Source organism: Tachysurus vachellii, chromosome 18 (genome assembly GCF_030014155.1).
Source record: "Tachysurus vachellii isolate PV-2020 chromosome 18, HZAU_Pvac_v1, whole genome shotgun sequence".
Taxonomy (NCBI): Eukaryota; Metazoa; Chordata; class Actinopteri; order Siluriformes; family Bagridae; genus Tachysurus; species Tachysurus vachellii.
Window position 1 is genome coordinate 8114386 of NC_083477.1, and position 18820 is coordinate 8133205.

The 18820-nt window shown below is 38.6% G+C and overlaps 1 protein-coding gene across 1 annotated transcript in view; it reads right to left on the reverse strand.

Annotated features, from left to right (window-relative positions):
• The window catches only part of rapgefl1 (Rap guanine nucleotide exchange factor (GEF)-like 1), a 38716-nt gene that overhangs the window by 9127 nt on the left and 10769 nt on the right, over window positions 1-18820 (reverse strand). The window contains exons 2-11 of the mRNA XM_060892138.1: window positions 8756-8834; window positions 5790-5940; window positions 5343-5440; window positions 3884-3996; window positions 3155-3322; window positions 2605-2702; window positions 2177-2299; window positions 1883-2061; window positions 1599-1689; window positions 1116-1166 (exon numbers count right to left, since the gene is read on the reverse strand). Coding sequence (XP_060748121.1) covers window positions 1116-1166; window positions 1599-1689; window positions 1883-2061; window positions 2177-2299; window positions 2605-2702; window positions 3155-3322; window positions 3884-3996; window positions 5343-5440; window positions 5790-5940; window positions 8756-8834 — 1151 coding nt within the window. The remainder of the gene's footprint in view (window positions 1-1115; window positions 1167-1598; window positions 1690-1882; window positions 2062-2176; window positions 2300-2604; window positions 2703-3154; window positions 3323-3883; window positions 3997-5342; window positions 5441-5789; window positions 5941-8755; window positions 8835-18820) is intronic.

The following is an 18820-nucleotide window of genomic DNA, read 5'->3' on the forward strand; positions in this document are numbered from 1 at the left end:
ATCCAAACCTACATGACCCTGTGTGAAAAAGTGCTTTCCCCCTAAACCTAATAACTGGTTGAGCCACCCTTAGCAGCAAGAACTGCAATCAAGCGTTTGCAATAACTTGCAATGAGTCTGATACAGCGCTGTGGAGGAATTCTGGTCCACTCATCTTTGCAGAATTTTTGTAATTCAACAACACTGGAGGATTTTCGAGCATGAACCGCCTTTTTAAGTTTAAGGTAATAGGATTCAGTTCAGGGCTTTGACTAGGCCACCCCAAAGTCTTCATTTTGTTTTTAATTAGCTATTCAGAGGTGGACTTGCTGGTGTGTTTTGGATCATTGTCCTGCTGCAGAACCCAAGTTCGCTTCATTTTGAGGTCACAAACAGATTTTGTCATTCAGGATTTTTTGGTAGACAGGAGAATTCATGGTTCCATTTATCACAGCAAGTCTTCCAGGTCATGAAGCAGCAAAACAGCCCTGGGTGCGGCTAGAGAAATTAAACTCAGGTGTGATAAACCACAGTTGTTTGGGGGGGCAAACACTTCTTCACACAGGCCATGTGGGTTTGGATTTTGTTTTCCCTTAATAATAAAAACCTTCATTTTCAAAACTGCATGTTGTATTTCCTTGTGTTATCTTTGGCTAATACTTAAATTTGTTTGATGATCTGAAACATTATAGTGAGACAAACGTGCAAAAAAATAAAAAAAATCAGGAAGGCAAACACTTTTTCACACCACTGTATAGTGAAGCTCATTTGGTTCAAACTGCTGAATTGTCAGATATTGTACAAGATGGTATAAATGGCACCTTCCTTTTTCTTAGCTGCTGTAATCCTAACTTCTTCTAACTGACTTCCCTGTTAGTAGGTGTCTATGGAGATGTTATAAAAACATAAAACCTAAAAAAGGATTCATTTTGTTGTTGTTTATGCATACTAATGCAGAACTGTGTCACAGCCCACTGTGAGAAGGACCAATTGTGGTATTGTGTGTGCATAATGAGAAGGAATGAATCAGAGTATTCAACTGAATTTAAGGCATTCAAATACAAAGGCATCTAATTTCTTAAAAATTACTATGGTTGACAGATTTAACAAGGTATGTGAATTATACGATGGCTTACCGCAGTGCTCTCAAACTGCTGGAACTGCTTCCTGAACTTTCCAGGCAAGCCCTGCCAAAAAAAAAACATGGATGTTTTAGAAACATTCGAGCTATATGTCGACAAAAATTAATTTAAAGGTCACTGCATTGAAATCGCAAGGTGTGGTGGACAAGTGATTCCTTTAAAAAGGTGCTGTTTTGTCAGTACGGTTGCCATGACTACAGCTAACAGGCCTGGGCCAGGAATAACACTTGGCTCTTGGCAAATAAAAGAAAACAAAAAAAAAAACTGTACGTACAAGTGTGTGTGAATGTGTACTGTATGTGTGTATGTGTCTGTTTATTCAAGCAGGAAAGAGTGGGAGAGAGAAGAACAAGATATGAGAGTGTAATGTGATGTTATACAATATATGTGAGAAATAGTCTATGAGAATGTGAGGATTAGAGACAGGAAAAAAATAGGAGAGAAAAATAAAGGGAGAGGAATAAAGGTGGCACTAACCTCCCAGGTAAGGCGCAGACGGCTAACTGCAGGGTTGTCCAGCCCCAAAACTACAGCAAGGAATGACAGCAGGTCCTGCTGCTGTTTACACCTAAAAGAAATCCCAGCAGGCTGTTAGGGCATGCTCTGAAAACCTGAAATCCAATAACGATTATTAGATAATTAGGTGATAATTATAAGAGTTCTTCAGGCTAATTGCCAAGCCTTTCCTTATTCCTTCTGGATGAGCCACTAATAGCAGCCAAAGTGACGACAAACACACATACATACACCAGTTTACTCACAGAGCTGCAATCTTGATGAACTTGCGCAACAGCTGCACCCTCTTAGGCAGTGACTGGCACTGCAGGATCTCTGTAGCGACCCAGTGCTGCACCTCGCTGCACCGCTGCAGTACCAGCTCAAGGTTAAGGGGTCGCCATCGAGCCTCCTCTCCATGGAACACATAACACACAAACTCCACCTGTTTAAACATAAAATCCTAGTTGGCACATGCAGTGATGTTTTTTCCTAATATCTGCACTGAAGGGTGAAGCAGCTGTAGAGAACTGTGTTTGTGTGTGTAGGCTTTGTCTGACCTCATGCACACAGCTGAAGAGCTCCCAGTCAAACACCACCAGCTGGTTGGCCACTTCCTCTGCACTCATGTCATGGAGTTTACTGTCACCCGGGGACCAGTGGATCTCCTCAGGCAGGGGCATCTTATGAACACACACGCACATATGTCTATGAGAACTCTCTACACATGGTAAAACTAGAGTTCGGCGTATGCTTATCTGATTCTTATAAACAAAGCAATTACTCAGAGTTAATCTCTTGATTTGTAAAATCACATCAGATAATGTTTTTCTAATAACTAATCTAAACAACTGGCCAATTTGGGTGAGCCTGGGCCCACCTCAAGGTGTCAAATGTGTAGTAAATTAGAGAATGTTGTTCCTTACTAATTTTTCATTTGGATTCATTTTATTTTTGCATGCAGGTAACGAAGTGCAATGTTTCTCACCAGGCTCTCGAGCTCGGAGGGTTCGCAAGCAAACAGGTGTGTGTTGACACCCAGAGTGGTGAAGACAGCCTCATCACTGGGACGGAATACGGCCTTCTCTGCGTAAAAAGACAAGAGAATGGTTTTCAGCAGGATGTTAATGTTACACATGTGATCTCACCCACACTGATAAGCACACCGAAAAACCAGCGCATCCCACAAACAGTCTGCTGCCTGCAAAGCCGTCACACTGCTGTGTTTCTCCTGGTCTATTCAATGCAAAATAATATGCAATTACGGAATCATGGGGATTCAAATATAAGCATGAATTTACAAGGAACTAGTAAATTACGCATGCACATGTGTGTTTATTTGTCTGCTTGTCTACCTGTATGTTTAAAACTAAAGAAATGGATTATTCTATGCTTCCTACTTCCTGTTTTTCTGTGTTCTGAAGGGTAGACTGCTTCTTGGATTTGGATCTTGTTCAGATCACATAATATGGCTTTTCTAATCCACATCCCTCTTAATACTTGGGACTACCATTCTGAGCTGTTTTTATGACACTTACCTCCGGATGAGGTGACTGCCACCAGTATGAGGTTGCCTGGTTGGGTCGGTTGCTCCTCACTATACTGGAGCTTTTCTCGCACCAGAGCCAAAATCTCTCCAACACGGCAGGACAGACGGCTGCGGATGGTTACGTACGAGTGGTCGGGTGTGTAGACCCTACAAAAAACTACAGAAGAAAATGTCTTCTAGATCAAGCAACCCTGCAAACCTAAGCAAAGCAACGTGGGTTTTGGATTACTTGGAAACAAAACCTTAAACGTGTAAAATCTCACACTTTCAGTATCCGAAGTCATACCAACACTTATTTTACTAACATCATTTTGTATAGTTTTCACTGCTGAAAGGTCAACATTTCACAAATAACGGTTTCTTGATCAATATATTGGTTTGCTGTCTGCTTTCTGGTATGCTCATACATCTTGAAAGGCCTCAGCAGGCCAGTGAGGTCAGCAGCTATTTCCTCTTTAGGATTACTTATTGCCTAATTGCTTAGTAAGTCTGGAAAGGACTTGGCTTGAGTCACACCACTGATAACGTCATATTAACTAATGAAATCCAATAATTTATTAAAACAATAATAAATGGGCGTCCCTCTGACCTCACTTCTGCTATACAGTGCTAATTAGGATCCCTCCATTAGCAAATAACTGCAGTTCTAATTTTGCTGTAACCTTTTTTATGTTCAAGCAGTAAAAGTCCTGCAGTTAATTAAGCAGTCTGAACTCACTTTCATCTGAGCCACGGAAAGCCTCTCGCGGCTGCAGGCAGGCGTCAATGCGTCTAAAGTGTCGAAAGAGAGGACGCACCTGCTTCTTCCGACTCTCCTTGTCCTCCTCTGCCCTAGAAACAGAAAATACAGAGAATGTCATTAACACAAAGCCCTGCCAGAAAGAACACAAACATCAGCATTATGTGCAGTTTACATCAACAGCATAACCTGCAGCTCGTTTGCTAATTGGGAAGACATAAGATATTATCTCCTCCCTTCACTGAATATAAAGTATGGTCCAGTCCCAGCAGTGCTCAAAAGCATCGGATTATTAAATCTCTACACTTTCAGATTGTGGAAAATGCATAGAAATTTGACTCTATTGTGTGAAGGGTCTATTGTGAGAAGGGTCTTCTACTATGTTTCATCATTGCTCAATATAATAATCTGAATTGCAAATCACCTGCATGTGTCTCATGCTGTCTTTGGAAGAAAATACTTATCTCTGGTGTGTCTCCAGACTGACATGTCAATCAACATCTGTCAGAAAGTGAATGAGCAAAAATTCTCAACACTGCAGCTGCTGTATCAATACTTGTTTCCTATGAATATATTCACTCATTCAGAATAAATCATGATAATGGATTTATTCTAATACATAAGGATTAAAAAAAAAACATGTATAGCATGTCTTGAATATAGTCTTATATTACAGCAGTTTGTTCTGCTTTTCAACACTTCACACATTTTTCTATTCTTTTCTTTGCTGCTGAGAGCTGTGTGGAACTTACAGAAAAACGCTTACGCTTAAGGTGCAAAAAGAATGCTTTTATTCATGTATTGTGTTTTGGTTGGCAGTCCTTATTTATTTGCTTTATGTTCACACTTTTATACAGAAAGAAACCGGTCCTTAGTTTTGAGTTTTAGTCACCCACTTGCATACTACATTAAAAAAGAAATAATAATAAAAAAAAAATTTTCAAACATGTCCCTAAATATAAACAAGCAATCTACTAATAGTATATGAATGGTGTGTATAGGGATCTTATTTTTGACTGTGAAGGGTTTAAAGGCTTCATTAAATGGTGAAGGGATTTAACATATCACATAAGGAACCCATTAATTACCAGATGCAACTGAAACATTCCCAATTAGCATCTTCACAGAACCATGTCTATGTGGTTCATAATAGGCTATAGTATGTCTCCTGTTAGAATTTTATAGCTTGCTACTGTTTAATAAAGAAGAGAACCAGACATATAGGAAAGAGAGGGGGGGTCACATCAGATCTTTTTGTAATTTCTTTTTGAACCTTGTGGGGACCCATAAAGCTGGGAGTTAATGAGCAAAATGTGGATTTGGTTTTTAATCAAAATCATGCCGTAACGTGCAGCGCTGGTGTAGCAACATTTTGCCTGCAATTAACTTGCTCAGAAAAGATCAAAAGTGGAGTAACCACCATGGTTACGTCACTCACGGGTTGTGGAGGATCTCAGTCCAGCGCTGGAGCTTTAGAACATCCTCCACCAGCTCGGGGAAGCGACTGAGCTCTTGCACAGCACAAAGGTACAGGTCCTATATGAAGAGGAAATAAGAATAAAAGAACACACCATAGAAAATAAACAAGTGAAGTGGGGAATTGGTTACAATGGTTCTAATGGTTTCTTTTCCTTCAGGAAAACAAAACTGATCTGTGTGTGTGCCAGAGAAAAGTCAGACTAGCAGCCAAAACAATTACGACCTCAGATAGGCTGTGCTGAGTCAGTTTTGTTGCCATGGCTACGCTGATAGAGTCCTGCAAGGAATAACACTTGAAACCTCTGGAGTGTTTTTCTCTCGTATGTGTGAATGGATATGTGTGTGTGTGTGTGTGTGTGTGTGTGTGTGTGTGTGTGTGTGTGTGTGTGTGTGTTGAAATTTGTACCTTGGGGAAGCTGTTAGATCTGTCCCCCTCCTCCTGTAGCAGTTCCCTATATGTGTCCAGGTAGCGGAAGGCCACACTCAACACAGCCTGCTTCCTCTCCGCTCCATCCCAGGTGGGCCAGCCCTCGCCCTGCTTGGGTTCAGCTCCAAACCTGAGCACACTGTTAAGGAGCATCACAACCTTGAACAACTACAATATATTAGAATTATGAAACCTGTTGAATTCTCAATTCTGATTGGTCATAAATCGGTGACTAATCTTCTTTAATGATTATACTAATGTTCTTGTTCTAATACTTTGTTATTTCTGTATATTAAGCTTACAGAGGGACTTTTAATTGTAGACTAAACAAAAGGAAACATCTTCATCAACATGAAAATATGTTGTGAATTCTGGAAAACCGGAAGTGTTCATTCATTTTTGTTAGTTTTTTAGTTTTTTGAGTATTAGCCATTACCAAGGATTAGCAGGATTTTAGCTAGTGGGCCAGTAAGCAGTTAATTAGCAGCACAGCCCAGAGAAAATATGACATTATGAAGCCCATTTACATCTACCTGATAAATTAAAGGTAATTTAATAGCAAGTACTGAGCCACCTAGCTCAGTTAGCAAATGTTACTAATTATGATGGTTAAGATAGAGGATAAAGATGTTGTCTAATTGCATGAATATGCATAAATCCTGGCTTTTCCTCAGGTTAAAAGAGGCCCTTTAATCGAGCTTTTAAATATTAAGCCATTATTCTTAAAGCTTGTACAATGTTCAGATGTACTTTACAGGTAGAATTTGAGATATTAACCAACTATCAAGTAATCAACTAATTTCCAGTTAGTAACAATTGATACCCGCTCAAGTGAAATTGATATCATGTTATATTTCCCTTTTGTAAAGAATGCAGAGAGACATGAACAAAAATGTGATCCTATTTGTCTCTGACCATCTAACAAGCAGACACAAGCATGGAAAAACACAAAGAATAGCGTGTGGCCATCTTGGCAGCATAATTACCACCTCAGAGAAGTGGTGAAGGCAAAGGAACACACCCATCACGTCTACACAAACACACACAGAGACACACACAAGTTTCTTCCCTTATCGCATAGCAGTTTGTTATTAACAGGGTTGTTCAGGAAGTGCAAACTTTTATTTAAACTTGTTATTTGCCAAACAGACAAAGCATCACATAACAGTCAGGTATCTTAGTCATACGCTCAAAATATTTCTATCAAGAGTCTCAAAACAAGGTGTTACCTGTTACCTCTCAGTATAATTAGTCCATAATATATTGATCAGAGTTTTGTTTTTCTGACCTCAAACGTCCATTTAGGCCAATCTGAAGTTGTCCTGATTATCTCCAGTGTTGCTCTTCAGATCTATTTAAAGAATGACTCCCAAACACCCTGTCCACATTTAAACCACTATTCCTGTTCAAAATGGCCAAACAGCCAAGCAGGACATGCGCACAAGCTGCCTTTGATGGCAGTCCAGATATAGTAACTGTATTTAGGGCCTCTTCTTGCCAAAGATCTAAACATCGCTCAGTGGCACCTGGTTCTTAGTGGAGCAAACCAGCTTAGTGTTACAAAGAGCTCAAGGTATGGGCTTTCATCACTCATTCACTCTGCGTGTGTATGTGTATGTGTATGTGTATGTGTATGTTTGTGTGCTTGTCTATGTATGTATGTATGTATGTATGTATGTATGTATGTATGTATGTATGTATGTATGTGTGCTATGTGCTAGACAGAGGTTCTATTTTAAAATTTAATCCAATCGAGAATGGTGAGAGGGATGACAGCCAAGGGGCTTTCCCTTTGTCTTCAGGTTCTGCAGGAAGCAGACATGTTTCTACAACAAAGATTTGATTAGGTCTGGATTTCCAGACCTGGAGAGGGGCTTTGAGGAGGTGAGATAATCAGGGCAGAGAGACGCAGACAAAGGAAGAACTTGATGCAGACATTGGGCGTTAGGAGCAGTGAGGCATACAGACTTCCCAGTTTTATTCTCTGGGAGTCTCAACAGTGCTTTAGCTACTGTAGTTCAGAGGACAGACTCTTCAAACTGAAAATTAGGTCACCCAAAGAGATTGGGGGCAATGACTGTCCTCTATTCACAAGCTCATACACAACCCCAAACAACAACCACTCTCAGGCAAGAGCAGATGTACACCAAGAAAATGTCTGTATATTCCTGGTTTACATTTTTAGTATAAAAGGTAGTATTTTTTTTTATAACACGTGTTAGAGGACTATTAAAGCTCAATATGATGTTGTTATAGTGCAAGTCACAGTATGGTTTTTCTGTGAGTATTATAGGTGAGTATGTAATATAAATAACCCTATATGAGCAACTCCAGTGTTCCTTAGAGTAAAGCAAAAATTTCGTTTAAGTTTTGCAACACTTCTAAATTAAAATGTAAATTATTACTGCACTTTGTGGCATCCTAAATTCACACTCAAAGTCACGCATTTTGCTTTTAGTTTGTTTCTTGGTATTTTTTTGTATTTTTTTAATTGTTCCAATGAAAAATAGCAATTTATAGATACCACTCTTCTGAAATGAATTTAACTTTGATTTACATGTTACATGCTAGGCTTCACAATAACATGTACTATAAGCATGCAGCGTTTATGCCTTGAACGCCTCTACTTTCCTAGCTTCACATGCTTTAGATGTTCTACATCTCAAGTTTCCTCAGACCCGGTGTAAGTATTGTGCAACCTACTATGAGCAGTGAGAAATGTAAAAGTTCTTACAAAGATCCAACTTCGCTCTGACAACATAAATAAACCAAACCTGTTGTTACAAGTCTGGAACAAAAATGCCCTCATTGTACACAAAAGTAAAAAGTTGATATAAACAAACCCTAAGATTTCCTAAGAAATTTTCTATTTTCTTTCTTTCCACGATTCGAAAGACACGCTTCTTAAAAGCACATGACTGATGCTGATATTATGAGAAGGATACTGCTGAAGCAGGACCTGCTGAAACTTGTCGGATGCCAGGAAGATAGGGTGTGTCAACATGAAGTCGTCCAGGAGTATTTCTGCAAAAATTAGAGAGGGAGAGAGAATTAGCCCATTCAAAACACACGTTACAAAAAGCACACGTTACAAAAAAGAAACTGGAGGTTTACACCAAGAACTTCAGGCAAGAATATCATTAATCAAGCGATGGATACACGTCTCCTCGAGGACAGACTTGCTCGACCGGTCATGAACATAAACATCTCGGTGTGAAAAAAGTTATATTTTACCTTCTCAACTGTCACTATGTTTTTGTTCTTTTCAATCCATTGGACAAAGGATGCCTGAGTAAATGCTTTCACATTCCTTTAAAGTAGCTTTAGGCTCTTGCATGTACATAATAACTAAAGCAGCTCTGACTTTTTAGAACTGTCATTGGTTCTCATGAACTCAAAATTAAAAATTTAAAATTAAATCAGATTGACCAAAAAACATAAAGATGTATACAAAGAAATAGCAAAAAAGGATGTCAAATAAAATGTCTAACATGCCTTGGTCTAAGCATTTAAACTTAAGCATTTAATTTTTATTTTATTATGTCTGGACCCCTTAAAACATCCCAAGTACAAGGAGAGTCCAGATCCAGTTATTTCTCTATATTTGAGTCAATAAATGCATTAACTTAAAATTCTTAAAGTTAATAGCATTCATAAATCCTTCATTAGTATTTTTCCACTGCTCAAAATGATGCATCTGTATCTAGGTTACATTAATCTAAAGCATATTAATCATTGATTAAAACTGCATGTGCTGCCACTTTAAAAATGATCCAAAAGAGTAACCTCAAAATGAGCAGAGACCTGAAAAGTAGGCCACATCCTTCACATAGCATGCAAAAAGCTCATGCAAACAACTACGAGAAACACCTCAGGCAATTACCCAAAGAGCAACGCTCAATGAAAATTCAGTAAACGACAAAATCTCTGAGCCCAGCGATGTCAAATCGGGTAAATAACACTGGCTATTTGAGCAGATAACCTGATATCACGTGTTTCTGCTATCTGACTCCACTGCTGCTTTTTCCTTTATGCTTTCTGTTCATGTAGGATTTACTCTGACAGCAAGTTAAAAGCCAGATCAAATCAGTGTTTACTGTCTGTGGTTAGGAAAACAAGGTTGCGACTGACTCTGGAGCAGCCCTCGCTGTAGCTGTGCTAAACACCGGGCCAGATGTGTGGGAGATGATCCTGACTGGTTGAGGCTTGTCTTATCTCCACTAGGGTTGACTGGAAGTTTCTCTGATGTGACGTCAACAGACTTCAGCAGGTGAAGGGGAAACACTGAGCAGTGTAAAGTTACGGTGAAGTGCAAACAGACACAAAGCATCTCTCTGTTAAAAACAAGGATCTACCTAATCTCACATTAACAAGGATGGACAAAAGCTGGGGAGGAAAGAAATTAGTGGCCCGCATAAGTGTAAAAAATAAAAAAAACTGTGTGTGTGTGTGTGTATGTGTACGTGTGATAGGTGTGTCAGTCGGAGCCTGGCCACATCCTCACAGCTGCAAATTTCCCAGGGTTGCTAAGGAAACAAACCTTAAATGGGTTTTGTGTGTGTGTGTGTGTGTGTGTGTGTGTGTGTGTGTGTGTGTGTGTGTGTGTGTGTGTGTGTGTGTGAGAGTGTGTGAGTGTGTGTCTGTCTGTGTCTGTGTGTGTGTTGGTGGTTAAGAAAGAAAGAAAGAAAGAAAGAAAGAAAGAAAGAAAGAAAGAAAGAAAGAAAGAAAGAAAGAAAGAAAGAAAGTGGGCAGTGAATCAAAGTGCTGCACACCACATTAAAGCAAATAGGATGCAAAGTTGCCAGGACTCACTCCAACACAGTAGAAAAGAGAACAGATGAAGGACAGGAACAGAGCAAAGAGAATGATTACTCCATTCTGCCCTTTAGTCCAACTTGAGTGTGTTAATCTTTTCTAGCCCTTACTGATATGACAGAAGTCTGCAAAATGCATATAAAGCGCCCTTCAGCCCGATCGTACAGTTTCCTGTGGGCGTGCTGATAAACTGCCATTGATTCAACAAAACAAGACCAGTCAAGCCTAGATTTTCCTGAACTTCAGTCTGCTCACCAACCAGACAGATCAGAAAGTCGTCTACGTAACCATAGCAACCATTCCGAGACGCATTATTGTTTCTCTTCAGACTGATTCCTACAAATCTCTTTGGCAGAAAAAGGAATGGTTTTACAGGCACATATACTTTTACAGTACTGTGCAGTTCTTCTTCACTGCATCACATCCTAGCTCACTCACTCACTCACTAATATGTGTGAAGGTCAGTTAATATGAAACAGTTAATATGATTAGTTTATGGCTATAAATAAAATGTTTTGATTCACACCCATTCATGACTTGTGCCTAGTATCACAGTCTCTGCAACAGAGGTGTGTTCGGGTTTATTTTTACTATCAAACCCAAGACCACTCCCTACAGAAAGTTTGATCAGTACAACACATGCCTGTAGTATTTTCTTGCTAATGTATTCAGTTCTATTTCCAAAACCTGTACAAAATACTGTTTTACGCCACAGTAACTCTTACTAGGATAAAGCTTCCTGAAAATGAATGGATGAATGTGGTAAATGTCTGTCAGCAAAAAACAATACGTTCTTCTGTTAACAAACGTGGATTTTCTTTGTTCAACAAGCTTCATATCTGACTGTATTAAACACACCCCCTGCTCTACTGCACATCTCCACTCTGAACACATGACCTGAAGCAGAGAATAAACACATTCTGCCTATCTTTTAACTTTCTGTTTTTATCATTGCTTTTTTTATCATGTCATGTCATGTCATAAAAGTTAAAAATATATATACCGTATTTTCAGGACTATAAGCCACAACTTTTTTCTCACGCTTTGAACCTTGCGGCTTAAACACTGACACGGCTAATATATGGCTAAAATATAAAATATTTTTCCAGCTTTCAATTTTTTTCTGTGACGTGCTCAGTTTTTTGGCAGCATGAAGCTTTCATTAGACCAATAAAATTGCCGAACGGGTTAAAGGTAGATTCTCCGATGTTTGAGAAATGCTTTCAGAAAACTGAGTCGGGACCACAAACTAAAAATCAAAACAAAAATTAAAACAAACGTGTAGCCAATGAGCACAAAGGGGCGGGTCTATGAGCACAAAATATGCGGCGGAGAGAGTGTTCAGTGCGCATGTGTGACATTAGCAGGAAGCGGTTTTAACCCTTGTATGTTGTTCGGGTCTGTGGGACCCATATTCATAAAAATCAATAGTTTTGAAAAACTTTGCTTCCTTGTAAATTTGTTGATTTTTTCCCCACTCATAACTTGATTAAATTTAACATTTTATTAAAAAAACAACAAAAAGCGAGTAGCACTTTAATTACAAAATGTGATGTAATAAAGGTGAAGGGCAAATATTAACCATATATGCTGTTTATATTGCTTGTAATTGGGATGAAGTAAACATCTGTAGAGTATTTTAACATAAACTTTTTTATTGTGTTGAATTAAAAACCCAAAAATGCTGGCTGAGTAACAAAAATACGAACAACATACAAGGGTTAACATTGACACGAAGGATAAAAACAAAGAAAGAAAGCGAAGAAAGGCTTACGATAAGGCAAGAAGTAGGACCTGTGTTAATATAGGATCAGCTTTCCAGCACTGGAGAGAACTGAAGGAGCAGGAAGTTGGCCGCATACTCACAGATTGGAGTTTCCCGAGTTGTTGCTGTTACTAGCAAAACGCGGTTGTAGCTACGATAGAAAAGAGGTGTTATTTGGGTAGTAACAGCGTTTAGCTCAGGAGTTATTGACTCGGGAAACTCGAATCTGTGAATATGCGGCCAACTTCCCGCTCCTTCAGTTCTCTCCAGCGCTGGAAAGCTGATCCTATATTAACACGGTCCTACTCAGTTTTCTGAAGCATTTCTTAAACATCGGAGACCCTACCTTTAACCCCGACACCGAAGGAGATGACTTCAGTGGTTTCAGTGCACAGGAGGAGGAAGATAGTGACCAATGACTTTCTTGGTAGGCTACTGTTTACTGCTAATTTTTTATTTTTTGTTACAAGCCATGTTTCGTTAAAGCCTATTTATTTTTGTTACAAGCCGTGTTTCGTTAAAGCCTATTTATTTTTGTTACAAGCCATGTTTCGTTAAAGCCTGTGTAAAGTTAATTTGTTTCAATGTACCTGTAGGCCTGCGGCTTATAGACATGTGCGGCTTATTTATGTTCAAAATAATATTTTTTTAAAAATTCAGTGGGTGCGCTTAATAGTCCGGAAATTACGGTACACAATTTCTAAGGTTTTTTCACACATCGGTTATTCCAGTGTTGGATCTGCACCTGAACACTGTTTGGTCATCATTTTAGGGTTAGACTACAGATATCCTGAGCAACTGTTACACATATACACACATATCATCAAAGAGGATCAGTCAGTGAATAAATGTGAAGTAAATTAATAACTCTTACGTCTGCCTTGAGGACAATCTAGAAACAAATCCCCAGTTTGCTGTAGTATTTCGTAAGGTCTGTGGTGAGCATAATGTATACATCATGCAGTCCTATAAAGAGGAAATAAACCAAAGAAGGGCTAGACACTGTAGTCCAAATTTAAACCTAAACCACACAAGTGTTAACTCAGCATTGGGGATTAACACTGAGTTAACATGTGGACAGAGATGATGCTTCAAAGAACTAAATATAACACTGTAAAGAGAATGAATCCACTTCTATTACTATAAACAGTAACAACTGAAACAAACCACAAGTTGTTCCCAAAAAATAGAAAAATGAAAATGACAAATAAATTAAGCGCATTCAATTCTATTTTATAAATTATGAGTGCTGTCAGTCATGCTTCTGACAATCCCAGTGATCCATGACAGAAATGTAATATCTAACCTGATGAGATGAATACGGTCCGCAACCAAGCAGTATCTAAAATATAAGAAATAAAGCCATTATGCCTCATGAGAAAATCCTTTTCTCTGCCCCCGCACTCTCCATCTCTCTCTTTCATCCATCGCTCTCTCTTTCAGCCCACCAGTGCACATTAAAGTGCAGTTTTAAGTGTAGAAAATCTATTGCCCAGTTTGAAACAAAGCACATCTTCAACACCCACTCCTCACGACACACACACATACACACACGAAAACCAGAGAATATATCCTCACACCTTGGGACATAATAATGCAAAATAACAAATAACAAGATTCCATATACTGGCACTTATTCAATTTGCAACACATTAAAACCGGTTTTCATGCTCTAAAGACTTTATAAAGTTTAAAGAGACCCAAAATACAACCTTGATGTACCTCAGACTCAAGCTGTACTGTCTGAATACAGTATGTGACATGTGTAACATTCAGATGTTTAGGGTTTACTAATCTAAAACTAAGTTTACTGAGCACATGAGTCATAGAAAAATGAGATATAAAACATGTCTGTAGTTTATAATATTTTCTTCACTTGGTCTATTACTATATTGACAACCGTCCACACTTCCTTCATTCCTCCATTCCTTCCTTCCTTTCTCCCTAACTCCCTCCCTTCCTTCAGTCCTTCCTTCCTTCATCTTCTGTAACCACTTTATTCATCCTATATGTTTTGAGTTTATTTATTAATCAGAATTAAAAGGAAGGTGTGAGAGAAATGGGGAAGGAGAGTAAGTGAGAGAGAAAAAAGAGAGAGAGAGAGAGAGAGAGAGAGAGAGAGGGCATGATGAGACAGAACGGCAGTAGAAGAATGAGTTCTCTGTTAATGTTCAGATGTTAATTAACTCATGAATTACATTTCATTACGCTTGATGGTTAGTGACGAGAGGCTCAGGAGCACTCTCATCTTTATCCGGAGCTAAAAACATCAATGCAGGCACATTCCTGATAAATCTGCACCGCTGTTACTACATGCGTTTTTTTATCCCTGCAACACAGCATAAGATACATAAGATGTATATTTACATATTTCTAATGAATTTTATTGAAGCTGCAACAGTAATTGGAAATAATTTCTTATAAAATTCTAATTTAGATTAACATTTAAAATTATTAATTGAAAAATATTTAATCTGAACTTGGTGTTGAACGTTCTTGGTATATTGGTACACCAAAGTATACTGGACAAAGGATAATGGAAGTGGTATTTTCCATATAAGTGGTGGCAGCTGAGAGTGTGGGAGTGTGAGAGAGAGAGGGAGAGGGAGAGAGAGGGAGAGGGAGAGAGAGAGAGAAAGAGAGAGAGATCAGTGCAGTTGAAACGGTGCAGATGATAAGTATTGCATTGTATATAAATTTGTTATTCCTGATTTATTCTACACCAGAGCGCAGCTGTGTCTCTAATCAGAAGCGTGTTCATTTTCTATAACACAGCGCTGTCAACATAAATGACAGGATTATATTAATGCAATTGTCTTAACACACATGAACTTCTACAGTGGACACTCCAGATAAGAAGAGCTGTTTAACAAGGAAAAACGTATTGTTGACATGTTGTGGATTTCTGTTAGGAGACTTTCAGCAACAGTTTTAATGTGTTTATTGTCTTCTGGATAAAATTCCTCTGTCACAGGACAGCTTCAGGTGAAAAAAAAAAAAGAGAGGCTTGTGACTGTTTACAGCCAAAAGTTTATGGACATCTGACCATCACATCCATACAGCATTTGGCAGACATATTTATCCAGAGTGACTTACATTCATCTCATTTATGCAGGTGAGCAATTGAGGGTTCCGGGCCTTTGGCAGGGGCCCAACAGTGGCAGCCTGTTGCTCCTGGGATTTGAACTCACAAGCTTCTGATTATTAGCTAAAATTATAGAATTGTCAATTTTCCCCTTTCTATGGTGTTTGCAATAGAAAAACATTTTCTCTTTGTGAGAGTAAAATGCATTAGTGTGTTAATGTCAGAATGCATTCAAATACTAGACAATTCAAGTAAGTAAACTTTGATAGCTCTACTACATATCACTGTGTTTTTTTTTCTCACCAGAGAAAATGGGAGTGCTTGTGTGTGTGTGGGTGGGTGGGTGGGTGGTGGAGTCAGGGAAAGGAAGAGAGATGCATTGTGAATAAGCTCCAGCTATTCTCACCCCTTCCTCAGCCTGCAGTTCAGAGGGTTCACCGGTTTAGAACGGGAAATCTCAGAGTCACGCTCACACATACCCCATAAAATCATCTAAAATCGTTTTTTTTTCAACTGCGCGGCTGAAATAGATATTTCAGTGCAACATTTCAGGAGAGCTGAACAGAGGAGGCTAAGATTATATAAATTGTGATAGACAAGCCGTTACCATGGAGGCCTTATCGCATCTGAACCCCTGCTGCCCACGCACGTGCTCCTTTCCTTCTCGCTTTCTCTTCGCTTCAACGCTTCCTCACTGACGCTGAAGCATTTGGCAGTAGGCAGAAAGATGCAGAGACGTTGTGGGAGTGTGTGGATGTGTGTGTGAGAGTGAGAGGAAGAAAGGAGAGCGAGAATGGTGAGAATGTGTGTACAGGGTTTCTGTGCGTTCTCGAAAGCTGCCTGTTCATGTTTTTCATATCGGCTTTATCTCGAGCCCTCTGTTTTCTTCCAGTGGGTATAACGAGCCTCTGTCAGCACACACCCCACTTAACAGACACTTCCAAATGTGCAGAATTCAGTCTGACTAACATTCAATAGAGCTAAAGACATTCTAAATTAAGTTATTCTAAATTCCATGCAGAACCCAAGCCAGTTGTGTGAGATGATCTGTTATGCGTTCAGACTACTAAACTGAACTATTTACGCAGTTATTTTATGTGCAGTGAGGGTGGGTCAGCAGCGACGGGAGCACAGGAGCAGTATTATTTATATTCTGATAAATTATATCACAATAAAATTTTATTTATCTCAAATTTATATTTATCTCAGATTCATATTTATCTCAGATTTATCTCGTTTTCACATTAAATTTGGCATAAAACTTTTCAAGCAACTGATTTGATGTTCAGATTTTGTACAGAATTTATTTTATAAGCATTATATTAAATGTGTTTTATTTTATTTTTGTGAGACATTAGATAAGAGTCTCATCAACTCAGCTTTTCACTACTACTTGGACGGTAGTTTATAAACTACCTAAATAAACTACTTAAAACCTAAATATTGTGATACAAAGCGTAACGTAGAAATGTCAAGTACCATGATTGCTTTATTTGTCACCAGTCCATATGCAGCAGATAATGTATTTAAAGCATGAACTGTAAATATTAGGGATTTAATTCAATCTAGATACAGCATTCAGATGAAACATAACACAAAAATTGCATCATTTTTCCATTTTGCTGCTTTCTCAGTATTTTGCAATGTTTCCAGGGCACCCACTTTCTGTTTAAATCTGAATATTAAAAACAGTAAAAATACTTTGAGCACTAAAGACATACAGATTCAGGTAATTAGGTTACTTACAGCCCTAATAAATATCTAGCTAACTTTAAGGAGTTTATATCCATATGCTAAAGTTATATCATTTATCCCGCCCCTAAAATAGCAGAAGCTCTTTTTTGGCCTGACCCAGTTACTAGTGGCCTCTGGAGTGATGGTGGACACGGGCGGCGCTCTGAACATCACACCAGCCTCATATCTGGAGCGCTGGGATAAATGACATAGCACCTCTGCTGTTACATAACACAGGAACAAATGCAACAGTGTGGGAATGTGCCAACAATAATCCCTTATAAAATATACTTATTGTGCATCATACTGTTATCACTAACTGTGTGTTCAATATGCAGTCACAACTTAGTAACAAATGTCCTCCAAATTTCTGAATCATCTCAATCATGAATGTTTGAAGGCATGATTGTTTCATGTATTAGTCTTCATTTACATTTACGGTATTTAGCAGGCAAATTTAACCAGAGTGACTTACATTTTTATTTCAATTTATACAACTGAGCGATTGAGAGTTAAGGGCCTTTCTCAGGGGCCCAGCCCCTTGAACTTACGACCTTTCAATCAGTAGTCCAACACCTTAACCACTAGGCTACGACATCCCTTTACATACCACATCTTCACAAAGGCATTCCCATAAATCTGTGTGGAATCTATATGTAAATGTGGGTGAAATATCATTACATGGTACTGCAGACAGTTTCACAGTGACAGTAACATCAGTGCCACGATCAGAAAACACTGAAAGCTCGAAAATACATAAGAACTTAAACGTGATGGTATGTGCTGTTACATTCAATACTGCTTGTTCAGGGCTGAATGCTTAAATCTGATTAAAGGTGTGTTATTTTCTCGGCTCATACCGTAGTCCCTGCTGTAACATGAATGATGAACTATTAATGCACTTCTTCTAAGATGCTATTGTGTCTATAGTAACAGCTGATACAGTAACATGTGCAGTGGAGGTGCCACATTTGAACAAATTCTTTTGTTTAACAGTACTAAAGATATAACCTTTGTAACTGTGTTGTTTTTAGGAGACATTTACCAAACTTATATGGAATTGGTCTCAGTTGTAACAGTAAAAAATTCCTGCATCCTGTTTCAGAAAGTGTGTGTGTGTTTGTGTGTGTGTGAGAGAGAGATAGAGATGCTAGTGAGGGAATTATTGCGGTTATAACACGGGTGAAAACTTGTCTCTCAGACATTCCACAACTTTAAATCTAATTATTAAACTGTAATAATGTTGTCTGCATCGATGTCCCACCACAAATCACTGTGGTCACTCCGGCCTTTGCTTATATATGAAATGCCCCTCGCTGCGCACTTTACTCAGCAATTTGACAACGACACATCATACATTCATTTACTGAGTGGAACAAACAATGAGAGAAGCTAGCTCCTGTTATCACTTATTATAACATTATATATAACAGCTGTCAACTTGAGTGCAAAACTATTTGTATCAAGCCATCTTTAATTCAATTCAATTCAGTTTTTTTTTTTAAATTTAATTCACTGTATATGTAAAACACTTTTAACAATGGACATTGTCTCTAAGCAGCCTTACAGAACTTTAAACATTTATCCCTAATCAGCAAGCCTGTGGGTGGG